The sequence below is a fragment of the Larus michahellis genome, chromosome 3 (genome assembly GCF_964199755.1).
Source record: "Larus michahellis chromosome 3, bLarMic1.1, whole genome shotgun sequence".
Taxonomy (NCBI): Eukaryota; Metazoa; Chordata; class Aves; order Charadriiformes; family Laridae; genus Larus; species Larus michahellis.
Genome location: NC_133898.1, coordinates 52,209,616 through 52,236,514, shown reverse-complemented (window position 1 = coordinate 52,236,514; position 26,899 = coordinate 52,209,616). Strand labels below are relative to the sequence as shown.

At 45.2% G+C, this 26,899-nt stretch overlaps 1 protein-coding gene across 10 annotated transcripts in view; it reads right to left on the bottom strand.

The window, feature by feature from the left end:
- TRIM67 (tripartite motif containing 67) overlaps positions 1-26,470 on the bottom strand; it is a 34,784-nt gene extending 8,314 nt beyond the window's left edge. For 2 of the 10 annotated variants that reach the window (XM_074578249.1, XM_074578251.1), the window contains exons 1-9: positions 26,311-26,470; positions 25,770-26,229; positions 25,526-25,715; positions 19,355-19,450; positions 14,861-14,983; positions 13,419-13,529; positions 11,054-11,207; positions 4,149-4,306; positions 1,019-1,157 (exon numbers count right to left, since the gene is read on the bottom strand). In XM_074578249.1, coding sequence (XP_074434350.1) covers positions 1,019-1,157; positions 4,149-4,306; positions 11,054-11,207; positions 13,419-13,529; positions 14,861-14,983; positions 19,355-19,450; positions 25,526-25,715; positions 25,770-26,229; positions 26,311-26,461 — 1,582 coding nt within the window. In that variant the 5' untranslated portion in view covers positions 26,462-26,470. Of the gene's footprint in view, positions 1-5; positions 26-1,014; positions 1,158-4,148; positions 4,307-11,047; positions 11,208-13,418; positions 13,530-14,860; positions 14,984-19,354; positions 19,451-25,525 lie in introns of all 10 variants that reach the window. The other 8 variants (XM_074578252.1, XM_074578254.1, XM_074578248.1 and 5 more) reach the window with 7 other exon arrangements.
- Between the last annotated feature and the right edge of the window lie 429 nt (positions 26,471-26,899).

Below are 26,899 nucleotides of genomic sequence, written 5' to 3'. Positions count from 1 at the left end.
ACGGCCTGCGTTCAAGTGTCGTCTGCTTCACTTCAATTAGGAGAATGAGACTCTGCCTTCCTAAAGACCCCACTGCACTTTCAGGTAATAAAGTCAGCCTTTCCTCGTTACCGTAGGCAGCTACACAAGACTGCTTTGCGCCGGTACCCTGCTGTTTTTCAGCTCAGAAGTGCCTCATATTATTACCTGTGCTTGTTCCTCTGAACGTAAGCTGCTAAGGGCAGTGACTTTCTGTTCTCACACAGTAACAAGAAAGTCATTGAGGAGACAAAGGCTTCTCCATGACATGGAAACTGCTCACATAGGTGAATTGGTTCGGGATTGCCTTTAATGGAAATGGAGTTCCACTGTGTCCGTCCTGGTTAGGACTGACTTCACTAGTTTATCAAAGGGAAAAAAAAAGGGGGGGGGGGGGGAAAACCTCATAAAAAGCTCTTAAAGTATAAATATTTTATACTGGCCTATTTTGGCAACGCAGCATAAAAGTGGAAGTGATAATAGCATGCACTTCTTGATTCATTACAATATCATTAATGAAGATGAACTTCTTGTAATGCCCATATGGATGTCAAGTATAATTACAGAGGAACAAGCATGAATTCCCATCTCTGTATTAACAAACCTTGCTGTGAAATTGAAGCAGTAGTGAAGAAAAAGTCAAATTCCAAAGAAATACGGAGAAGTGGAGACAAGAGTGGCACAAAAATATCCCATGTGTTACATAACTGCTTCTGTATGCTAAAGCAAATACGAATCTTACTTAGACCCCAGACTTCTACAGCCAAATAAAATTGCATGATTTGAAACCTAAAGTGTTACTGATAATGGAAAATTCCCAAAAGCGCCAGGAGGAGAGCTCAGTCCCTGTGCGTGCCCAATTCCGGGTCTCTCTGCTCAGATGATCCAAAATCTCCATGCCAGTAAGTGCCAAAGGTGTTAGTGGGTATAAAGAGATGCAAGTGTCCTGCCACTGAGACCTGCAGCTTTTCACTTAGAAACTGGCAAAAACCCAACTCACCATCCGACGTCTGTAAAATAACTGTCTTGCTGTAAGGACCAACTCCCGATGAGTTGAACGCTTTGACTCTTGCATTATAGGTACTGTTGAAATGAAGGCCATCGATGGTGCAGAGAGTCTCCTTGCCAACATATACTTCCTAAACATTCAAAAAAAAAAAAGAGAAAGAGGCACACAGTTTAACTGTTTCTCTGTGCCTTGTGATCACATGTTAAGACTTCTAAATATAAGCCACAAGTGAACAGCTTCTCATTGCTCCCCAGGATGTAGAAGTTATGCTGTTATAACACGGACAGCCACAGCAGAGGAGACATCAAGGATGGTTAGCAGTGGAGACACTAAGGTGAAGATGAAGCTGGAAGGGTACAGCAATAAAGGGCAAGACAGAAAGATCTTAATTTTTATCCTCTTTTCCTAAACATCTACCCCAAAACACTATTTTGGATAGTAGTCCTAGTGTCTGACCCACCGTGACTATCCTTATATTTATGTAGGACCAAAAACGGGGGGCATGGAAGAATAAAAAAAACAAGTAAGCATTGTTTTATTCTGTTGGAAAGGTTGTCCCATGCCTGTGTTAAAATATAATTTTGAAACCTGCAAACACAGAGACAGAAGAAACTGATCTCCTAAAGATTAGGATCACATGCATCACATGATGAAATGTCAACTAGACAACAGAGACATCATAAAAGTCTGCAAAGATTTATTAAACAGCAAGCACTTGTGTAATGAGAAATATTTCAGGAGGAGGAACATCTAGGCAGACTAATGAAGAGGATCAGTCAGATTATAGAGTCTATGATGAATTGAAAGAAACCTAGAAACCTCATGTCTGATGGAAAACGGAACAAAGCAACAGAAAATGACACGAAAGGAAAAAATCCTGTTTTGGCACCGGATTGAAAGCCACGGTTCCTTTCCACCTCTGATTTCTCTGATTCTGTGAAAGCCATAGGTTTATGGTAGCAAGGGGCCTAAAGTGCTTAAGGCAGTGACTAAGCACACCACTCAGGCCCCAGTTCAGTTAAGACTTAAGTATATGCTCAAGAGTAGTCCTGTTGATTAAGGATCCTTGATATGAACCTAAAGTGAATTAAGTATGTGATGAATAAGAAAGGGATTACTGAAGTTTACAGCGGGTCACATGTTTGTCCACTTTGGACAACCGTAGTGGCTGCTACAAATAACAAAATCTCTTGGGTCCTGAGTTAGCTGATGATCTTTCATGGAGAGAAAGAAGAGTTCTAATAGAGTAGCTTAATTTATCTCCATGTTATAACATAGGCTGTCTGTGCAAAAAGTTGTATTTATAGAACAACTCTCACATTTTCTAATCCATTTCATATTTTTACCACTGTTCACTGCTTGTGTTTATTCAGATTGATGCTCTCTGCTATGATGGGAGACAAAAAACATTCCTTTAATCCACCCATTGAATACTGATAAAGTGCAGTCAGTGTCACTGCTTTCAGATATATAATCCGTCATGAAAAGGGTCAGCAAACTCTCATTGAAATAGCATTGCTGAAAAGCCTGCAGTTTATCTTTCAATGGGTAAAATTGAGGGTGTTCCTAACACAGCAAGTAAAGTGTTCCCCTGAGAAGTTGTCATCCTAGATTTTTAAGGACTGAGATGGTTTTGTATCCTTTTCAATCCAAAATCTTGACATGACAGCACTGGCAATCCTAAAACCTTTGCCAGTTACAAACCTCCCCATACAAATGGGCTTGGCTATATACCAGCCTGAAATCTTGTTTATTCACAAGTACTTATTTAGATGTGAATAGCACTTGACAAGGTTTATCCAAGACATTGGAATTCATAACACCTTGTTCCTAACTCTTCATTCATCATGCACTAATAACACTCTTACCTACTAATATGAACTATGGCAGCAGCTGCCAGCAGCTGTCCACAAAGGTACCTTTTCACACTTTCAGTAGTGCAGACCAGCCTCTTCAAACCCATGTGAAATGACACTTGGACTGAGGAACTGATGAGACCTTCCAGAAACGCAGTGCCCTCTTCAAAATGCCCTGCCAATATTGCTGTCTCTTCTAATTAGGGGCATCCAAATCAGGTGCCTTTGCTGGCTATGGGTGTAGTAGTTTGGCACAGGAGGCAGCTCCTTAGGTGGACCCGTGCCAGTCCATTTGCAGCTTGAGAAACCCTTAGGTTTCCAGTGGGAAGCCAGTTTGCAGCTCCCAAAGAAATGCCATCACGTGTTTTGGCAAAATTTCCCATTTGTGAAGAGAGCAGCTGTACTCCACAATGGTCTCCAGATGCTTTTGAGGCACTAGCCCTTAGGCAATGCACTGGGGCCAGCCTGGTCCTGGAGCAACAGGAGCATGAAGCCTGCCTGAGGAGGAAAGGCCACAGCTTCCACCAGAATGTGGCTGGCAGGATGCTGATTGAATTAATTCTGTAGTTTGTTTATTTGAAGGGGAAGGGAGCCTAGAAGTACCCTGCACCAGCAGTCAGGAGCAAGCAGTTGTGGCATCACCCTGAAGGTCTGGAAGGATGGCACTCAGATGCCTGCCTGTACTTACCAACCCCATGGCAGAGTGTCTGCGGAAAGCTTCCATCAGCCCGGTCTACCCACTCCCAGAGAAAAGATTTAGAAATCCTGTATTTTTACGCAGGATGCCATTTTTACTCAGAAAACCGGAAAAAATTGTGTTGTATTTCTGGTGCAAGAAATCTCAGCTCCCGAAACAGGGTGCTACGAACAGATGAGAGCGGGGGCTTCAAAGAAATCTCTGATTTGTGGAATGAACCACTTTCAGCTCCTCTGGGCCTGTATGGGATTTTCTGCTGTGGTACTCTCCAGGGGGACCACACAGTAGATGTAGTAGTGACTTGAAATTCCATCTTCCACCTCAGCAAGGCCCTCTTTGCCAAACCCCCAGGAATAACCTCAATCAAACTTCCTACCCAAGCTGGGGGTCCTTCTAATAAGCAGGATTTGCAGCTGGGGCTTTCTACATCCACATAACGGAAGCAGGGATGTTTTGACAGCCCGTATCTTCCCTACCCCCTCTCCCCACCCTCAGACAGACACAAATCCATATCCTGAGGAAACTCATATACAAAGAAACATAAATAAATGCTGAATGAAATTCTCACTCGGAATTGGCCACCATCTCCATCATCAAGTTCCAAGATATAACCCTCCACCGGGTTGTGGCTCAAAGGTGGCATCCTCCAGGCCAATGTCACACTGTTGTTTCTGGTGCAACACTTCTCCAGCTGCAGTAATGGGACGGGTGGCACTGTAACAGGAACTGGGTACAGATTAGTGTAACTCTGCCCTACCCCATTAGCCTGTGCCGCAGGCAGCGTGGCGACCGGTCACCTCCCTCCCCTCGCAGGGGAGTCAATATTCGTTAGGAAGAGGGTCCGTTCCCTTCCTCGGAACAAAAGGCAGTACGATTGATACAACAAAATGTCAATACCCAGTTAGACAAATCATTTGGCTGAAACATGTAAACAGAAATATATCTGGACACGCGTCTGGTGCCTCATAAGAATTACAATCTGGGGACCTCACGTCTGGTTTCCTTCCCTGCGATCACTGGCTGGAAGAGTTTTTTCTCACACTAGAGGACTTTGCCCGCACTTTTCCCAAAAAGGAGGGAGGGCGCAGTGGTGATGGGAGGTGTCTCGGATCATGAGGCAACACGGGCGACGCACTGCTGCCAGGCAGCCCCGCTCATTAAGGAAGAATTGTGTTATTAACCAGCAGAGCAGCCACTCCTCCCAGCACGGCAGCAAGATAGAGCCTGAACACCAACAGCAGAACGATTCTTCACAATAATTTGTTTGGGTATTTTTTTAAAATCTAATCTAACACCACCCACCTCCAGTTTTTCATCAAAACTACCTTGGATATGTTATCTTTATGGCAGCCAGACTCAAAAAAACCCCAACTTGCTGAAGACAATTGTCCCATTTGCAAATTTTATCTAAATCCCTTGGTCCAGGTAGCCACAGGAACTTCTGCGCCACAGGAGACTGCTTATGGTTCTCTCCTCTTGGAAATTACAGATGCAAAGTTATCTGCCAACATGCCTTTTTAGTGACATGCTCAAAAGACACACCAAGAGACTGTTGACCAGACCAGCATCTTAAAAATAAAAATAAAGAGAGTATTCGTGTCCCTGCCCATGGCGGGGCTGTTGGAACTAGATGGTCTTTAAGGTCCCTTCCAACCCAAACCATTCTATGGTTCTATAAAAACATTCAGCCATGTCTCTGTGGGAAGGAGGCCTCCAACACACCTTCTGTGACAAACACAACTAAACTCTCACTGTTCACTCTTTGCTTGGAATTATAAAGTGAAAATTCGGTCTTCTGCAGAGATCTGGCGTGTGCCTTACGCACCGTTGAAATCGCACAGGTTAAGTGGGATGTAAGCGATGCATAGACCTTGCCTGGTCTTCTGCCCAAGGCTGAATTTCGCCGTTCAGGATCATTTCTGCAGAGCTCAACCATGTCGTACAAGGAGCTGAGTGCTCTGAGCATTCATTGACTTAGCTCTTAACGATGTCAGTTTGCTCTTCTTTTATCTACTCTGCTTTGAGCCTCTAGTTTATTTTCCTGCCTCTGTCTGCGTGAGAGCTAAGCCCTTGAGCTGTTCCTTTCGTCCAATTTTACCTCTCTGGATAAAAGAGGGCTGTTCGCATTTTGTGTACCAAGCAGTCTGTGGGAAAGTGGATGCTACTGTGTGACGGGGCTAAGGCTTCACCCCTGGCTTTGGAAGTGACACGAAAGCCAACATCACACTTGTGATAAACAGTGCAGAAGCTACCGTGGCTTTCCGCTGGCACTATCCATCACCACAGTGAACGCGGATGGTTGGTAGCCCAGAATAATGACTGTGGTCTGAGACAAAAGAGCTTTATAAATTAGCTCTTGAAGGTTTTTCTGTGAAAAGAGAAAAAAAAAAGCCTTGTTCCTATTCCTTGATATTTAAGGATGATTCAGAGAATGTCATAAATAAAAACCTGCTTTTTTTTCACATGGAAAGTTCAGACTTTTCTCTAGGAGACACTGTGTCTGAAGAAGTAACACAAATGTGACATTACAAGAGTCCAAAACCTGACAATGAGGAATTCAGAGGTAATGGGATTTTTTAAATGAACCATTTTAAGTCTGGGGGTTGGTTTGTGTTTGTTAGTCTGTGTGTTTCCAGTGATTTATGAGCTTGGGAGAAGATAGGGCTGTATCAACCATCCACACCTGCCACTTTAGCTAACCAGCTAACCCCCTCCGGAGGCACTCGCTGGGTCCTCCCCACTTCTGAGACTCCCCCTGGCAAAACTGGATGAAAACCTAATTCCTGAAGTTTATAAAGTGCAAAATAGACAACAGCCCCTCACCTCTGAATAAACCACTAACCTTCCCAACCCCCTGCAAAAATCTGCCAGGAACACTGAGGGGAGGATTTCAGGGACTGTTCACGTAATGCACAACACTGAAAAAAAAAGAGCACAATTTTGGAGGGAGAGTAAATGTTTTACAGGTCCCTTTTAATTATGGAAACAGGAGTGCTGTCTAGGATTAGAATGTCTTCATATGGTAAAGCGCTGTTGTTCCTACTTCCCAGGGGCGGCGTGAATTTTGGCTCTACGTGTGAGAGTCACATGTAGTATGGGGAAGGGCTGGGCTTCTTTACTGTCTCACTGGACATTTAAGTTTTTGTGAGCAATCCTTATCAGCCTCCTATTCCCCTTAGGCCAGCTTGTGGCCTGAGCTGCACAACCGACAGTAGCTGAAGGAGGGATAAGACGCTCCCACCAAGCAGCTGTGCAGCTTTGCTGGATGACGCTCGCTGCGCCTGCCCGCCTGCCTCCTCCCCTGGGTGTGGATGGGCAGAGATTTGGCTTGATCGCAGATTCCCTGTGAGAGAAGAAAAGGTGAACACTTGTAAAAGCCATAGGAAAGCGTGAAGCAAGTTGAATAATCGTGACACTGAGATATACTTCATAGTGAAGAGCAATGGGACAGGACTAAGAAAAGAAAAATATAGGCTAACCGTCAGAAAAAAAAGAAGACTCAGATGTTAAATTACAGTGCTGTCCCACTTCTTGTTCAACTTAAAGTCCTCTAGAGAGTTTTTGAAAGAAAAGAGTAAAAATATAAAGAGAGAAATGATACTGCCCTGGCACAGCAAGACCTATTAATGAGTCTGAATGATGTCCTGCTATTTTAAAAGTGCTTCATGTGGGCCACACTTAGCTAAAAAATGTGATACTGAAGCCTCATGTCAACTCAGCAGTTTCAAAACCGCATTGCTCAATGCATCGTACAGCTGATCTCCTCTCAGGGCAGAGTAGGGCTGCTCTGAGATGTTGTCTGTTATTTGTCCTCTTGACAAGCAAGTTGTGCAGTGATGCCCTCCGCCTTCCCAGATTAGTTTTTAAAGAACTAAATGCAGTGAAAGAACAGGACTCTCAGAAACATGAAAAAATTGACCTTATCCAAAATCGGGCACTATGGCCCTGTAATAGCCTGAGTCACTGCTGTAGCAAGTGCCCTACAAAGAGTGTTATTGAGAGAGAAGGAACGACCCCAGGCAAAGACCTGGGTCCGTGAGACAGAGCAGACGGAACCAGGGATAAAGCCTATGATGAAACAGTTACTCTTTCATTATCAGGGCTGTGGAGCAGCTCATGGCTGGAGAAGCAGAGATTTGTGGCAGGAGGTGTGTCTGGGGAATCTTCATGGACTGCTTTGCAGAAGAGGGAAGGAGTCACTCATGACAAGGAGAAGGGGCATATGAGGGAGTATTCAGAGGTGGTGCAGAAAAGTAGACGGCAGCCGTATTTTTTCCTATTCTGTACCTAGTCTCTGTTTTACAACAAACCACGATTGTATGACAGTTCCAGCTGATTGAACAAAACAAACCTGGAACACATATTTGCCTGTGTCCATAGCTTGAACTGAGGAAATGTGATGTACACATTCAGCCAGTCATCAAAGAGGACAGGAATTTTGTGCTGAGGCACTCAGAAAAAGTGAAGAAAACATGGTCAGAAGAAAGTGATCCGGAAAAGCTCAAAATGCCAGCAATTACTAGAGCTGTGCGTGTGCCGCAGCAGTTCAGCTAGCCTGGGGAGTGTGGGACTCTTGCCAAAGGGCTATCAGTGAGAGCCTTTGGTCAACATGACTGCTTAAGCATTACTTCTGCACCCACCACATTTCTGCATGTTTAATTTGTTACCAAATTGCTTTTTCTTTCTGTAAAAAGAAAAAAAACACCCCCTGACCTTTATTGAGATTAGTTTTAAATATGGACTTATAGACAGTCCACCAGTAAGGTGCATGAACAAGTCATCAAAGCAAATGTAATGTGATTTGTTCTCATTTTCATTCTTTGTCTAACATAGTGAATCGATGTTTACTTACAAGCATGCTTTCACTCTAAATGACCCTTGCAAGCTCACTGAGGTTGAATGAGGCCAGAGTTTGAAAAAACAAATAGAAATTCAGTCATGCACTAAGCATTGATAACAATAGTACAGACCTTACATTGCAAAGCTTTTGGAGCAAAACAACCTGCCGTTGGAAAAGCTACGCTGGCCTTATTCTCCTAGGTTTCCCCAAACTCCCTTTACAGATCATCTCTGATGTCTTTAATGCCCCTACTCGTGTCAGATCAACCAGTATAGTGGCCTAATAACACTCCCCCCAACACCAACATTTGGCGAAGACTGATGACTTCTTGGTGCACTGGGGTAGGTAGGACTGGAAAAAAAGGAGCAGATGTGAAGACACACATAGATTTTTCTCTGTGAAATTGAAGGCTCAGAAATTTACAAGTCCTGATGGCGATAAATAGCAAAACATTGCCCTGCAACTCCAGCTTCTCCTCACAGTCAGCAAAGTGATGTTCCCAGTAAGTCTGGGTGCTCGCTGCTGAAATGCTGAGTTGCTTACTCTGTGGTACCTGTATTTCTAGGTGCAAAACCACTGTGCACGAGAAGATAATGCAGAGCTGGTTGAGGTCATGGAGGTAAATTTCAGGAAAAAAATGCCAAAGCGTCAGACTGAGCAGTTCAAATGCAAATAGATTTGCAGTCATAAACTGAAAAACATAAATATACCTCTGTATACCAAACAGTGCTCAATACCTATGAACGTTAGCTTGGGTCAGTGGTTTGTACTGCTTGGGCACACAGAGGTGTGAGGAGGAATAATGCAGTCCCTTATGAAGGAATGGTGGCCAGGATAAATGGCGTTTCCACCTTATTTTGCACGGCACGTATATGGTCACGCCAGATGTGCTGACCAACCTGATGGGACATGCAGCAGGTACTCTCTGGTCAAGGCCAAGACAGCTCAAGGAATAGCCCTTCCTGAGGTCTTAACTGTTAAGATGCACCTGGGGAGCAAAGCCCAAGGGTGTTGGTAAGCCCTGCGCAGGTTTGGGCAGAAGCAGTCCTGTCCTCTTCTCTGCTCCTCAGACCACGTCTAGCTCAGCACCAGAGCTTCACTGCGATCATACGGTAAATGAGAGCACCGACAGACAGTGCTATCTTTCATAAAGCTCCAGCGAATCTGGCTCAATTAAAGTCTCTAAGTCTTCAAGCTTAAAGCCAGACAAATGTCCAAAAGCCAAATACCTAAGCTGCTCTCACCTCAAGTGACCCGTGGTTAATTAGCAATCTAAGTGGATAGTTTAACTAAATTTATGTTTGGGAAGGAGAGTGGCAGAAGATTAGTTTTAAATATATTTAACAATAAATATGGCCAACATTAAATATAAACTGATTTAAAAAGACAAGTGCAGACAGTATTTGGAGAAGTTTTATATGTGATACTCTTTCTTGACCCCACTTTCCTGGCTGCTAACATTTCAAAGGAGCAGTTCACAGGTATTTTTTGAGTAACTTTAACACAGCCCGTTTATGCCAAGATGCAAACCATTCTTGGTGAGCAGACTTTGGCCTCTAGCTGTTTATCCATTTTTTCTCCACGTTTATCTGCCAAATTATCCACCCTAATTACTTCATCTTGGGTCTCTCAGGTTCAGAATTAGGCCCAGAGAGGACAGACAAACTGAACAGAAATCTTTATGCTTGCTTGGAGTCAGAAAAAAGCACATCCGGCATCACGACACAATTATCCTTAACTCATTCATTGACTTCTGGCAGCCTCTACCCTGTCACCCACATGGATAATTAAGGCTTGAATCACCACTGAGGGAAGCTAATGGCATCATTCCCAGGGACCACAATGGCCTTCAAATCTAGCCGGTCTATGGATCTATCTAATTCTGATGCAGTTCTCATCCAGCTCTGTACAAACCAAGCTCTTTACAAGCACGTGATGTTAATTTCTTTTTTTGCCAATGGCATCTACTGTTCATCAGCTTCTGCTTTAAAATATTTTTTAAAAAAATTTTTTAATTTAATTTTTTTTTTCCCTGTAGTGTGTTGCTCAGAATCATTCAGATACTTAGAACCAAAGAAGGGTATAGCCATGGAGGTATTTTCCCCTTATGAATCTCTGCCTCATGGTATTTTTTGTTAAGCTGGGCACTGTTCACAGCACAGTCCAGATATAAGACAAAGGTGGGGTTTTTTTCCCTACTCAAGCATATATGTGCGTATGTGTGTGAATGTTTATTTACTACTTCAGCTGTTCCTGACAAGATAAGGGTAACTGGTATTTTGAAATAACCGTGTTAAATCTAGGAATGCTGTAAAATGGCATAAAGTTTCATGCAGCTAATGTCTTTTTAATCTTCAAAGCTGATGGATGGCCCTACTCTGAAGAATTTATCCTTTCAAATCTTTAACTGCACCCGGTGTGTCTGTCTGAGCTTGTTCAGGTCGCTGAATGTGAAGTCAGCACATCCTTCTAGGAAATGCCTAGTGATCTGAATTTGCCTGAAAACCTTTTAAAACTATCCAGCAATTTCAAGTCATTCCTCTTTCCTTCCTCCGTGCCCCCATCCCTCCCAGCCCTGTTTCAACACATGCATGAAAAATGGAAAAAAGAAAAACATAAAAGCTCACCCCTACATTTCATCTGAATAAAATCCAGCTGGTGAATCGACTGCAGTAAAGGTTCGCTATCCAGAGTCAAGTCAAACTCAGCAGACACTTTTGGCTCCAAGGCTCCTTTGACCCACTGTTCCTGAGATACCTGAACACGCTTGATTAAAGCATCCGAAATCTGAAAGAGAGTATCAGGCTTGCAATTAAATGGCAGATGCACACATTAAAAGTGACAAAACACCTGTGAGATACAGCAAAAGGGAAGCAGGAATACGACAGCACAACAGCTGAGACGGGATCTGGTCGGTTTGGGGTGAGGTCCATTTATGTTGCATCCTTTCGTGTCGCCTTTTCAAAACAAAGCTCATCTTAGGGCTTAGCAAAATAAAAATCACATTTATAAATCCTGTTCAGATTATGTTACGTATCATGCCTCTGAATGCCACGTACACTTCTGCGCTCTGTTCTCTGATCTGCACAGTCTAGTTTTGCTCTCCTGTTTAAAAAGCAGTTGCACAAAGAGAGGCTTAAATATTAGAAGGTGTCTCCATTCAGCAGAGATGATTCAGTGGATCAAAGCTGAAAGGAATAAAAAAAATCAAATGAGAAGGAAGATGTATATTTCTCACAGTGAGGGTGCTAAGTTGTCAGACAGATTTTCAAAGAATATGATGGCTTTTCTATCATTACGTCAAAACTGAATTTCGTTTTTAAAGCTTTGCTCTAGCTCAGCCCACAGACAATTAGGCCAAAAGTCAGACTGAGATGATCCCAACAGACTCTTCTGGAAGTGAAATCCTGGCTCTGTGGAAATCAACGAACTCAACTGTCCTTGAGTTCAGTGAAGCTGCCATTTGGATACCTGGAGTCCCTCCCAGTGAGCTTCCTGTAAGTCACAGGGAGCAGAATTTTCTTCTGGATGGGTCAGAGAGAGTTTTTCTATATTGCAGGAGTTCAGATACCTTTCCTCATAACTGTCGCTGGAAGACACTCCTCTCTGAGCCCCTGCCTCAACAGCTCCTAATCAGTCTGTACAGTAAGTGGAGGAGCATCTCATAGCCTTCCTGCAACCTCGGAGTCACTTACTGGGATGCTGGATCCCTTGGCTGGGTTTCAATGTCAAGGCTGCAGGAGCAGTTGCTCTAAGTAATGCGGTGCCTCAGAGTTTGCTGGTTTCCTTGAAAGCATCATTACATAAACCGAGAAAAATTAAAAACGAAAGTATATTTTACTAAAAGGTGACTGCAAAGAATGAAGCCACAAAGGTTACAGGAAAAGTAAGCTGAAATGAAAACGAAGCTTGTATCTAGCTAGCATGTAGATAAGACGTAAAGGTTTCATTTGCCCTGCAGTTTTCAACCGGCAGCCTGCTAAAATCCGTGTAGTCTTGAAATTAATATACACCACACACTCCCAACTCTTGCTTGAGACCAGACGTGACAATAACAATCAATCTGGAATGCTAATAGGTTTATGTTGGCTAATTCTCATCCTGTTTTTTAGTGACAGACCCCTGACACCCATACAGTTCTGTGTGCTGTGTGCCCTGTTCAGCTGACAGCCACGTGCAGATCATTTTGTTTGATGTGCCTTTCTTCTTAGGCGATTAATAAGGCAACAAAACTAACAGGGCAAAATAAAATAATTAACAAATTAACAGAATTAATTGAGCAAAATAATTAATTGGATAATAAACCTGTTACAGTTTATCTCATCAATAGACACTTTCACTGCTTGGACTTAAGAAACAATATCCTGCAAATCAAGGCAATGTTTGTCTAGGCCACGTTTTGGAAAGAGGGGTTACCTGGATCCTCCAGCTGCAAGACAGGTCTCGTAGCCCTATGAGATACAACAACCCCAGTGAAGCAAAGCTACATGCGAGCCCTTAAGTCTGGATTTCCTCACAGGGGAGATGTTGAAAGGACTCTTGGGAAGAGTAAAGCAAAGGGGAGAAGCAAAAAGGGGAGAATTACTGCTCTGCTGAGTCATAGACCTTTCCAAATTGATCACAGAGCTCTGTGAGGCCCTGTGCTGGGTTCCTCAGGCAAGAATAAAATAATATTCTGGAGAAAGTTATCGTTAACTGCATAGCACCTCTCTTTCAGCTCAGAAGGAAGGGCTGGCAAGAGGAAAGACGTCAGCAGTCTTCCCTAAGTGGTGTGACCACTAACTCCACACCTTGGCCAGAGTGCAGCTGTTCAAAGCCATCCCTTCTCTGGGACATTCATGCAGTCATCAGGCTCTCTGAGCTTTTTGACAGTACTAACAGGAGTTCAGGTGAACCTGCCTCAGAGGTGAAAGAGGCTAATTAGCAAAGCCGCCCATTTTTAGATTTAACTTTAACGTCTTTTCTTTCCCCCCCCCAGAACATCGGAGAGAAAAATACCTGTAAAAACCCAGAGGGATCATTTTCTTTGATAACTTCTAGGCAGTACTCCATAAGCCCCGTTGACTGGCGTAGCTTCAGGGTACAATGATTTATCTGGTCCCAAACAACCTGGAAAACAAGCATCAGTACATTTCTGATGACTGCCTCAGCTTACAGTGAATATGTAATCTTATTGTATACGATTATTTCAGAAGAGACAACAAATGGAAGAATGTGTTAAAGCTATGCTTAATTTAGCTGCCATATGGCCATTGCCATATCTCCATCAGCTACACTCGCTTGCTCTGTATTGTAAATACCAATAATCAGCTTGGCAAAATGTTGTACACAGGGAATCTCAATTTTCAGACCAGATTAATTGCTCAAAGATCAGGCTTGCTCATGGCAGAAACAGCACAGAACATATTTCTGCATTTGCAGTATTCACATTTACAATCACACTTTCACTAAAATTCGAGCTTTTAAAGAATCCTTCACTTAAAAGGCAGATATTATAGAGGATAACTGCAGGAGTGTTTTCTTGCAGATTGTACTCTACTGTTCCCTTTGCAATTCACCATTGGTCCTGTTCTACTTAAGAAGACATTGCTGGGATTAAGAAAGAAAAAAAAAAAAGCATTTCATTTTTCCAGATTTTCGACTTGATTCTGCTGCCACATGGCTGTTGATTAGGCCTAACAGTACTGTGTTCGATAGCACAACTCCTGAGGTGCAACACCCTAACAGGAATAAACTACAGAATTAGCCGTGCTGTTAGTAGTATGTTCTAAGTGTTGGTTCTTGTTAAGCACTAGTCTTTTTAAATTGCTGATCTCAGGTAGATTTTATTCATTGTTTGTCATGTTAGATTTTTCACTTCAATTTCTCCTTCTATCTTAGATACTATTAATGTTACTGGCACTATAATACCTCAAAATCACATATGCAGTTCAACATTTCAAGAAATGTGTCTATTTAAACATTTCTTGACTGCCACTTTTTTCAGCCATTTATAGCTTTCTTCTCCCACACCCCTTTACTGCATTTCTTTAATATCTTTTTGAGTAAGCACATGGATTCCTGGGGGTGGCTTGCCTGAATTTCAAAGGTTTGAAGAGACAACAAAATCCCAACATTTTACTTGGGCAGAAGGGCTTTCTTGGATTTGGAAGGTCCCAGAATCCAAACCACACAGGTTTCACTGACAAGCGCCTCCAAAGACAGCCCAAAACAGTCAGATAAATGAAGACTGATGTCTGGATTCAATGAACTGCTGAAGTATATGCCTAATTTTAAGTGTATAAGCACAGTTCCACCAAACCGCTGAACTGGAATCTGCTGAAGGACTTTAGGATTTGGTTGTTAGGAATTTTCACGCTGCAAAGGGCTGTGGACTTAACAAAATGCACAGTAACGTGAGGTACGGACAGCCGTGCTCAGCTGATGAGGGTTGTGCTCACCTTCAGCTTGTGCTCACGTTCTTTGGTCACCTTCGTGAGCAGTTTTGCCTTTTGTCGCGTTAACGCATCAACCAAGGCATCACACTGAGCGACAAGACAGGCTTCATAATCCAACCCATTTTCCTAAAAGAAGGCGAGAGTCATACTCATCAAAGAAAGCATATTTTACACCTTAAGCTATTGTTCATTCTTACCTGGTTTTCCATTCAGAAAAGATTTCCTTTCAAGACTTCGGCATCTCTGTTGCCTTTCTGACTTCATTATAGCTGTACCAGTAATAGCTGCATGCTATAAAACGAAACAGCAAGATGCTGTGCCACAAAATGGGCTTATTTAAAACCCTGATATACTGGCGCTTTCCAGACAAAAGATGTAGTTCAACATAAAGTAAAATCTAAACCTAATATACACAGGGCATAGATATATGTAAGATAGTTCTGCTCCCCCTCTTTTAATTATCCCACCGTAACAACTTTGAAATCACTGGCTCTACACCATGACAATTAGAAGAGAATTATGGACCAGAAACTAGTCTCCAGGCTTATTAGAAGGAAATTAATCAGGTACAAAGCCCTGAGATTTTGTGCATTGCTTCAAATAGTTTTTAAAAATAGCTAGCACTTTACAGTGGAGGCATGTATTTGATTAGGTTTAAAAAAAAATAAATACATGGCAGGTTTTTATTTACATTGTGGTAGAAGTCTCTGCTAGGCAGAGGTCAGCATCTGAGGTATATGACACTTGTCCCCACTGAGCCTTGCACTGGGCCTGGGTATGATGAACCCCTGTCCTATCAATGGGGAACAAACCCTGCTACCACAGAATCCCACTGCAGTCATAGAAATCTGAGTAGATGGTTCTACAAGGTCCTGAGCTGCCCCTTCTCCTGGGGATGGCCTTCTCTGGCGGTGGAACTGATGCTGTAGCACCCATTCAAAGGGAGGCTCTCCCTTGCTTTCTCTCCTAGAAGAAGGAGAAAGCATTCAACTTCCTCTTTTCAGGAGATGTTCCATTGTCCTAGCAGCTTTCCTCCCAAATATCCAAATTAAAAAAAAAAAGAAAAGCAGCAGCATTAAATGTGAGAAGATGATCAGAGGGCTGGAGCACCTATGCAATGAGGACAGGCTGAGAGAGTTGGGGTTGTTCAGCCTGGAGAAGAGAAGGCTCCAAGGAGACTTCATCGTGGCCTTCCAGTACTTAAAGGGGGCCTACAGGAAAGATGGGGAGGGACTTTATGAAGGAGTGGAGTGATAGGATGAGGGGTAATGGTTTTAAAATGAAAGAGAGGAGATTTAGATCAGATATTAGGATGAAATTCCTTACTGTGAGGGTGGTGAGGGCACTGGAACAGGTTGCCCAGAGAAGCTGTGGATGCCCCATCCCTGGAAGTGTTCAAGGCCACGCCGGATGGGGCTTTGAGCAACCTGGTCTAGTGGGAGGTGTCCCTGCCCGTGGCAGGGGGGGTTGGAACTAGATGATCTTTATGGTCCCTTCCAACCTAAATCATTCTATGATTCTATGTGCTGAAGGAGAAGAATTTTTGTGGCAAGCCATTGCATGCCTCTAACTCATTACTACCTCTTAGCTCTTCTGGCTATGCTTTTCTCTTCTGTTCATTGCTTTGTCTTCATTCTTTTGAGAGCAAAATCTTCAGCACTGTATTCCCTTCTCCCACTGTGACCCATGCATCCCGTTCACCAGCTGAGGGACGCAGGGTAACTCTCCCCTGAGAGGCCCCCGCCGCAGTCCTAGACCTGCCAGCAAGACGGGTGGGCGGAGAGACACCAGACAGCTCAGTTACTGTTCGCAGGTTTGACTCAGACTCTTCCTGTTTGCATCTCTCCCTCCTCAGCTTATATCACACCCGACTCCCCCTTTAAGCCTATTTCCATCCAGCTACTCTTGAAGCGCTGGTTTGTGTACAGAGCCCGGATCAGGCGATGGCTGTACCGCATCGTTTCTCGCTTCATTCTCTGTTCACGCATCACATGGGGTGTTTGGCGATATGCCTCTTTCAGTGTGAGAAAGGATGAAATTGTTACAGCAGATGGGAAAATGTGAAAATCAGATAATGACGGCAACAAGGAGGAGCAAGGAAGCAACGGGGGCAATGAGGAACAGGCAGTTCCTGAAAAGAAGAGACCAAGAGATTTAGAAGTGACCTCTGAAAGGAGAAGGGAAGGAAAAAAAGAGGGGGGGAAATGAGATCTGCAGGAAAAGTAGATTATGAATTTGCAGAGTGCTCCAGGAAAGATAAAAGCACAGCTCCTGGTAGCTCTGGCAAGCTCAGAGGGGACAGAAAGAGTGCAGATGGCTGTCTGGTCTGCTGTGCATTGAAACAGGATAATAAAATGTACATATTGCTCCCTCCTTTGTGTAAACATACATTTTAAAGACATTTTTGCCGAGGGGTAAATGTCTGTATGTGTGTATGGCAACCATCATAAGACTTCTACTAGAAATAACCTGCTCTGAGATGCATGGTTTTGGCTATAAATCTATGCACAAAGGCTACATCTATTCCGCCCCAAATAACAGTCCAAGAACTGTTTCTTTGGTCCGGATGCCAAAAGGCACACATCAGCCCATGACCGATCTGAGCCCTTTCCCCTCAAATAGCACGGCTGTACCCAATCTGCCTACAGGAGTATTCCCTGGTATGTGCTACCATCAAATGCTGCTTGAGCATCACCTGGGAAGACTGCAATTTGTCACAGAGGAAAAAACCATGCCAGGGAGCTCGTTAAGGGTTAAAGGGTGTGGGTGATGGTCTCAGAGCTGCGCCCTGGCCTTGTTTTACTTAGGAATACATGTGCAGCTCATTAGTCCTGCTGTTTTGGTTCTCTGAAATTTGGTGTCCTCACTCAGAGTCATGCTGGAGACTGGCTCAACATGTGAGGGTCGGATTCAGCTTTGTGCCCGGACATGCCTAAGTGTTGGAGGGTGATTGCTGGATCCAGTTTCCTCTTCTGAGTTCTCCTCTAGCATTTTAAGCAATGAGCAGCATCGAAGAAATGGTTTGGTCTTTTTGATCTAATTGTTGCAGCTCCCTTATGCAGAGCAATTTGGCAGTGATTTTATTGAAACACATTAAAGGATTTTACAGCATAGCCATAATAGGCCACCTTTAGGTTTCAGGAGGGAAAAATACATTTTTAATGGAGCTAGGTGACTCAAGAAAAGATTGGTGATGGACTACAGTTTTGGATGAGTTATTCCATCCTAAAGTAGCTTTTCACACCTACAGGAAGAACTGCTCTCTAGAGGTGCCTGTCCTTCTCCTTGGACAATGAAAGAAGCCCAAATGACTAGGCTGGACAACTTACGTAACTTTTAAATAGGTAAAGTCAGCCGAGAGAAACCTCACGCTGTGTCTAAAACATGGCATGTGACAGGTGCCAGTCAGTGGCTCTGCACTGTTTTTTTCCAGTTACATGTGCTTTTTTTTACCACTTTCCCAGTCTTGTTTTGTTCCCTTCCCCATGTGGCCGCAGGAGACTGTGAGGGTGGGTAGCTATGCTGCCCCGTGGCAACCTGAGAGCCTGGGCAGCACTTGGGGTACAAATCCATCATCTGGAGTGCTAAGTGGAATTTTAAGTGATTACATTCTAAACCCAATACAGATTTTTGAACTCCTGCTATGGCTTTCTGTTAGTAACAGGAACAGGACTTGCTTGTGGATGGAAGGTGAGCAAGCAGCAGAGCGGATGTATCGTAAAGCAGATGATTATATCCTACAGAAAATGCACTGCCGCAGAGCACCGATAACAAGTGTCCCCTCCCGGGCACTGTGCAGCTCAAACTATGGCAGCACATTTCCAGCCACACTCTGCAGGGTGAGAAGGACCTTGAGGATCATCTGACCTCCAGCACCGACGAGTCTAAATTTAGTTGAAAACGGGTCTTGTTACGTTTTGGGTTTGTGCCCTCAATTACTGCACTCACCATGAGCCCTTTTCTGACTATTAAAGCTGGGCAATTACAGGCATGAAAATATCTTCTGCTTCAATAAACCACATTGATTTAGCAGCATTGCTTTCTTCTTTTTTTGACTTCCTACAAATACTCTAATAAACAGGTTGACTGCATCTATTCCAGAAACGAGCGCATTTTTAGGAAATGTAAGATGAAAAACAAGTAGTAGATTTTGAACGTGTTAAAATAAGAACTTATCCTACATGCCCAGTTGAAGCAATTGTAGTCAGGAAGGAGCCCAGAAGCATGACCGATGGATTCAATCAAATACTAATCAACACAGCTCAGATGTCCAGTACTGAATATCAGCTTCTTGCAATAAACAGCAAACAATCTAGAGGCTAAGAGGGGCTTGCAGGCATCATTTGATGAATAATTTTGCCTAGCAAATCCATTCAAGAAAGGTTAGACGATTCCAGGAAAGACAAGAATAGCACAGGAAACAAAGTCATCAAATAAATTATTCACACAGTTCTATTGATTACTGTATTATCAAAACAGCTAATGCTCTACAGTTACCTGGATCTGCTGCAATAGATTTTTCAGCTGAACCAAAAATTCTTTAGCTTCCTTTGCTTTATCTGAAACACCATTTAAAGCCTGAGACAGCTGTGCCTGCAAGGGAAAAAAAGGAGGAAAAAAGAAAAGGAAAAATTAGAGATAAAATGCAAATGTGTTTCTTATTAATCCTTAGTTTTGACGATTAATAGTGTGCTAAAAGGCTTACTTGCTGTCGCATGTATTCTTACGCGCACATAGTGTTTGTGCTAGAAAAGAGTAGTTAAGATTTTAATTGTAATAAGATTTAATAAAGGTGAAATATGAATGTGGGGGCAGTCAAGTATTGTGTCTGCACATTCCACTTTATTGGTAAGTCAAAATACCTTTTTACAAGACAGCTACCCACATATATAAGGAGATAATAGTCTTACACTTACACAGTAGCATCTGTCATGCTGAAAAATCCCCAAATGCTTTCCAAACTGGCACTTTTATTTTTAATCAAAGCCCAAATTCTTTATAAATGTGGTAGATCCTACCAAGCCTGAGATACACTAGGACTTCAAAAACAACTCTGCATTTTCAGACTTCAAAGTAACGTCCCTTTGGGCCTCCAGTTTCCCATGCTCTAGCACAACAAAAGGGTGAATATTTCTGGAAAAGCTGGAAAAAACTCTCCCTCTAACTTTTGACTGGTGAGACATATGGAATACGTCTTTTGTAAGTCCACACTGAAGACCTAACCTCTCCTTTCCTCATCTGGCAATTGAGACCTCTAAACCAAAGCTGAGGCTTCTTGATGGACTTCCAGGACAGGAAGGAAATGGTGGTTCTACACCTGGCAGACCCAGCACTGCCATGGTCTGACCAGAGCAGCCCTGGCACAGATTCCCTGGAAGCCTGTCTGGGATTACAGAAACTGTATTGCTCTGCTTGTCGCCCCATGGCAAGCCTGGATCCAGCACTACTTTTCCACGCAGACATAATGCAGCGTGACCAGATAGGTCCCATCATGAATCTCCTGCAGGTTAGACGCTCTCTTCGTGGGTCTACCCCTCAGGCGGACTTGGCAACTACCAGATTGCCAATGCCCAGTTAATTATCCTCACCAAACGGATTCAACAACTGACATCAGGAAATGGAAGATGAATTACCTTTGCTAACATCAGGCTTTCAGAAGGCTGCTGTCTCTTGTTTCCTTAGGACTAGAGCGTGCCTTGAGACAGTGCCTTGGTATGTAGGAAGGTACAAAGGTTATGAGCCTCTAATAGGAGACCTAATCAAAATTCAGTAAATCACCACTCATTCTCTGCTTCCCTCTTGCTCCTGGAGGGAAGTAAATGACTCCATTCCTGAAAAGGGCACAGCTCGCTTCTTCAGGCTACCAAAGTTTTGAGCTTACCTCCCACCTGAGTGTCTCCTACTCATCCTCCCCTTGCGCTCGCTCATTCATGCAGGACAGCAAAAAGCAGACCCTGGCAGCTCCTTCTGGGCACTTCCCAGCCCATCTCCGAGGCAGGCAGAGGCACTGCCTGACCCCGCACGGCTCTGCGGGAAGCGGGTACAAACCCTGACAGGGAGCTGGGACTGAGTTATAGAGAAAGAAGCCATCCTAGGTTTTTTTTCCTCATATTCACACTAACTTTTTCCTTTTAGCCCAGTTGTAGGCGTTACGTTAGTGCTAAATTTGAAAATAAAATATGCTTTACTATAAGTCATTTGTAACAAATGTAATGGGAAGACACATTACTGTGTATGTTTTCTCAATAGTTGAAAATTTAGTATTCTCTTATGCAAACTCCTGTCTCTGCACAAAAATCTAAAGCAATGATGTTTAATATGAACACTACTTAAGGTCACAGAAGAAAATGCCAGGTCCTTGAAAGGGTCCCTATTTTCTGCCAGATGAGACAATCAGGACTTCACATCAGCTCTCCATGGGCTGATCATGGTTGCCAGATTTTAAAGCCCACCCTTTTTGATCGCACTTTCTGCTCCATCCACAACGCACATCTGAGCCTTTGGTTTGTCAAACTGATGCAGGATGAGGTGGAAGCGGCGTATGACCAAGTGGCTGGGGAGGAAGCAAGAAAGAAATAGGTTGCAAAAGTGTGGTATGCTCTGCCATTGACTGTCCCGACCATATTGTGCCAGGGAGGCAAGGGCTCCTTTCTTTCGAATCAAAACCAATGGTTGGTCCTGGCAAAAGTAAGACTTCCACTTTTCCAGCATCTGCCCTAGCTCTCAAATCATCTCAAAGTGCATTTCACCATATAAGAAGGGCCGAAAGCTATATGTGGGCATCACAGCAGCCATAGAAAACTGTATCACCTCAGGCAAATTGTAATCAGCGTATGCACCGATGGCAATTAGCACAGTCACGCCCGGCTCCCATCGCAAAGAGCTGCAATAGAGTCTCAGCTTCATTGTTCAAAGGGCTCGTAAGCAAATTGCTGTGTTCATTAAAACCTGTGACTGCATTAACGTGACTGCAGCGTGAAGCTGAGGAGAAGACCAGATCTCCATTTGTGAAACCCACTTAGAGATAATAGCCTTGTTTTTCCAACCATTTGTAAAAGATACCTTACAAAGCAGTGGAATTTAGTCATCCACTTCCCATTAAAATCAAATGGAGCTACATGACTAAGCCCTCAGTAAACCAACCAAGCCATAAAAAATGCCGTGTACACTCAGAGCAATCTTTCGTGCTGCAGGAATATTTACTGGAAGCCAAACTGAAATGTTACAAGCTCCATTGACTGTGACAATTAATAACTCCTGACAAACAGTATTCTACCTGGTCTTATCTTTAATACCTGGTCTTGCAACCAGTAATGTGGGTGCTGGAGATGGATACCAAGTTTCTACTTCTATCAAACACAGGAACAGAGAGATAACAAGGGTGAGTAATTAAACACAGATGGGCATGGAAGACCGGTGCTTCCTTTGATTTTAGAAAATGAACCAGATAATGCCCATGTCCTTTTTCAGCCGAACAGTTCATGCTCGTTTAACACGTTTTCCCTCCATCTCTCTTTAGCAGCAGATTAACTGTTGATTAGATAAGCTTGCCCTGGCACTGAATTCTGAAGCAGCCCACCCATTTTTGAGAACACAACTCTTTAGGCCAGTGAATAAAAGCAGGCATTTGGACTCCAACACTTGCCTTCAACCACCTGCTGGCCTGCCTTTCACAGCTGTGGCTTTTTTTCAGCATTTTGGTGTATATATATGTATATACATATATTTATGTATATAACCATTTAGGATGGGCAGACGTGAAATGTGTCCAGAATCATTCCTTGTATTGGTAGGTCAAAAGGCTTGCCAACTTAAATCTGACAACTATGTCGCTGGTTTTGCTACGAAGACATAAAAGGGCGGAACTTTGGCAGAAGACTTACATGGTTTCACTTCATAACCTTAAACTGCTGGTCCAGGTGCACTTTTCATGCAAACGGATATAATAAAGTCCAGCTAAGTCAGTGGTTTTTCACAGATTTATGTGATTGGAGGCCTGTTTTCATACCATTTTTAATTTCTCTGTAGGAGAAGTTACATACAGTAGGGTAATGGGGAACCTGCACCATTAACAGGGGCCAACCAGTCTCACACAGCTTTCATGCCAGCAGGCTAAATACACATTTCATTGCATGGTCTGCAGCACTGTACGGACAAGGTTATACACTCTGTAATTTGCCACTAGATCACTATATATAGATCACTCCAGACAAAGAAGAAATCAGTTTGAGCAAAAGGCTAATACAGAAGCGAAATGGAAATGGATCCTGAAGCTGAAGGTGGGCAGGGCCTCTGGAAAAGCAGTTGTACAGTCAGTAGAAAAAATGTTTGAAGTTTGCTGTTGTGGGATGAAACTGTGTCCTGAGAGGTGGGGAAATGGCTCTGGCAGCCCTTCTTAGGTGAAGAATACCAGCCACTGTCCTCAGAAGGACATAAGCAGGTACTTCTCAGCTGACGGTGAACAACCATCAATCTGTCAAATTTACTGGGCTAAGGAAGCTTACGGACAATGCCTTTACCAGCCATGCCTGGAGCATCTGGAGAGAACACATAAAACTTGAATTACGTTTGGCATTCCACTCAATGTAAGTAATTTATGGTTTGGACAAAGTAACTACAGGTAATAAACTTGTAGAAATTGCTGTATCTGAGAACTATTTCTAAGCAGAAGTCTCTAATTCCAAAACAATTTATCCGAATGAACGGGAGCTGATGATTTAGGCTGTCTGGCTGTATGGTTCTATTATATTTATTTTCTGCCAGGCACATTGTTCTGGGAAAAATAATATTCACAAGAGCACAATTTTAGAGTCCCCAAATTAGTTAATTTTGAATATTTTTTTCTCTATAATTTTCACATTGATTGAGTCTGTAAATCAAGAGAAAATTCACATTCTGTGATACCTTAGTCCCAGAAAAAAATGCAGTAAAAATACAAACCACCAGGGTATTGTTCATTCTTTTGACAATATTTGACAGGAGGAAAGTCAGAAAATGACTGACTATGATTACACCGGAGTTTATCACATTGTTCAAAAAGGCATCAAATAGTTTTAACTCAAGGTAGACCATAATACAGCACAAGCTGGTCTCTCACACTCTCCAAAACATCAGCCACATTTGAACAGTGAACTCAGTACCTGCTCACTGAAATAATTATTTTCAGGTGGATTCTGCCATTGGCATAAGCAGCAATAGCTGTGAATTTGTCATCTGCTCCTTCTGGGCCAACAGAACTTCTCTGCACAAATACCCGCCGTGTTAGGGAGGAGATGGCTGAGCCCTTGGCAGAGCATTTAAACTGAAACACGTACTGGAAAAGTATATCCTTGTCAGATGGACAAACTGTGCAGATCACCCCAAAAAGCATCTTTTTTGAATCTTAAAATCAAAAGTCAATTTTTTGCCATGCCAAATGTCTGAGCCTAGCTTGTGCTCAGCCACTCCACGGCTGAGGGATGATGAGACCAGTCTTGATTTTGTCCTCTCCTGCGGCATCTGAAAGGGTCTGTCTGTGCTTCCTTTACTGGTAACTGCAGCAGAGAGGGAGAAGAAGGGAATGTTGCGGCCAGCAGAGCTGACCAAGTGCTCTTTGCACAGCTGTGGGAAAAGTACTTTCCCTCCAGTACAGCGGGAAGTTCCAAAGGAGTGCTCTCAACACTCAGGTATTGAAGTCCCCGCTGTACATTCATATGTATTAACTAATCATTTTTCCAAGGTCCACTGGTCTTAGCGAGAAAGAGGTAACTTCACACACTCTTTCAGCTTCTAAGATCATGTCTTGCTCTTTATTCAAGGGTTGTGAAGTCTTATTTTTAACAAGGAGAGAGTGGCCAACTGACCCAGCAGCTCTACTAGACCTCGGCAAACCTCCTGTGTGGCAAAGCGGCTGGCTCTGATGTCTCCCCAGAGAGTTCCAGGGAGGCCTAAGAAGCATCGCTCATGGGGAAGCATGAATCAGACCATGACATCAGGTGAATCAGAAAAAACTGTACTTGTCCCCAGACCCCATCCATCCTACGATTCTTTACTCATCTTTTTGTCGTGAAGGTCCCTCCAGCCATTCCTCTTGGCCTCTTTCGGAACTGAATGGGATGGGAGACCATTCTGAGGCCCAGGAGACAACATGATGTCCCATGATCCTCCTTATCATGCTTTCCTATCTAAAAGATTCGGGTGACTCTGCACCACTCTCCCTCATTGACATGTGGTCAGAAATGGTTGTGTCAGCTTGCACTGAGTCTCGGGTGAAAGGGATGTGGTGAAAGGAAGGAATAACCATCCCATCTCCTCACTGGCAGCTGCTGCTACCTGTGAGAGGATGGGATAGCCAATGACCCTGTGGAAGGCAAGCAAGTTAGTGAGACGGATTTGCTAATCCCAGGTGTCTGCCTCAGGGCCTGCCTGATTCTGAGATTTGCTGGCTAAGGAGAGGCCAATACGCGAGGGAGTCCGTGGGTTCTCCAACCCTGTGCAGAGGCTGCGGGGTCACTGGGCAGTCAGCAGGGACAGAAGACCTAAGAGGACACCATCCCAAAAGAAAAAGAAGTCTGGGTGGATGATGGATATGAAGCAGCCTCATGTGCTGCAAACTCCAACTCGATGCCAGGGCACTGGGACCAACAAGTCCCAGCGCCGAGCACTTCCCAGCCGGCCGAGGGGACTCACCTTGTGCTGCTTCCACATGGCGCCCAGCGCCTTCACGTCGTGCTTGCCGTGCTTGCCCTCCTCCAGGCACTGGTAGCAGACGGGGCTGCGGCAGCTCACGCAGTACATGCTGTAGTTCTCCAGGTCGTGCTCGGCGCAGGTCGGCAGCTTGCGGCCGCCGCCCGCCCCCTTCCCGCCGCCGCCGCTGCCGCTGCCGCCGCCGCCGTCGCCGCCGCCGCCGCCGGGGGCGCCCGGCTGTCCGGGCGGCGGGGCCAGGCGGTGCTTGGCGAAGGGCCCGCGGGCCGGGTGGCAGCGGAGCTGGCAAGCGGCGCAGTATAGCACCTCGCACTGCTCGCACAGCACGGCGGCCGGCTCGGGCGGGTTGCGGTCGCAGAGCTGGCACTTGGCGGCGGCGGCGGCGGCGGCGCGGCCCTGCTGGTAGCGCTGGACGATGGCCTCCAGCAGCCGGTTGCGCTGGAAGCCGCGGAGGCCGCGCTGGTCCAGGGAGGCGCTCCGGTGGCACTGCGGGCAGGTGAGGGAGGAGCTGGCGGGGCCGGCGCCCCGCGGAGCCGCCGCCGCCGCCGCTCCCGGGGGTGCCGGCACCAGCGGCAGCACCCGCACGCCGTTGGGGGACTTGAGGCTGGGGGTGTAGGAGCCGTAGCCGCTGTCGGTCTCGCTGTGCAGGCTCAGCTTGTCCGCATGGTCCCCGCCGCCGCCCGCCGCGCACTCCGAGTCCAGGCAGGCGGAAGAGCCCGCGGCCGCTCCCGGCCCCGGCGCGGCGGCGGCGGTCGGTGCGGGGCCCCGCGGGTGGAGCAGGGGCGGCAGGTGCTGCTCGGTCTCCGGGGTCTGCACGGCGATGGTGCGGGCGCAGGGCAGGCAGACATTGTGCGAGCAGGGCAGGATGATGGGCTCCCGGAAGAGCGAGCCGCACACCGGGCACTTCAGCTCCTCTTCCATGGCCGCGGCTCGGCTTTTGTGTGCGGGGCTCAGGCGGGCGGCGCGGGGCGGCCGCCGGCTGTCCCCATCCCCCCCGGCCCCCTTCGCCGCCTACCTCCCCTCCGGGCGGCGGGGCGAGGCCCGGCGGGCACCGGCACCCGGTTCAGCACCCGGCCGGGGAAGGACAGCTCCGGGCGGCGGGGCCGGGCCGGGGCCGGCGGCGGTGTCGGAGGATCCGGTCGGCGGCGGGCGGCTGCCCCGGTGCGGGGGAAAGGCTCCCTCCCGCCGGCCGTGGCGCGGGCACGGAGCGCGGTGGGGCTCGTTTTAAGGTTGGTGGCATAAGAGTAATAATATATGGGGAAGGGAGGCGGGGGGAGGAGGGAGGGCAGGAGTAGGAAGGGGCGGGAGGAGCACTTTCCAGCAAATAAGTGGTCGCTCTCTCCACGGCTGGGGACGGCG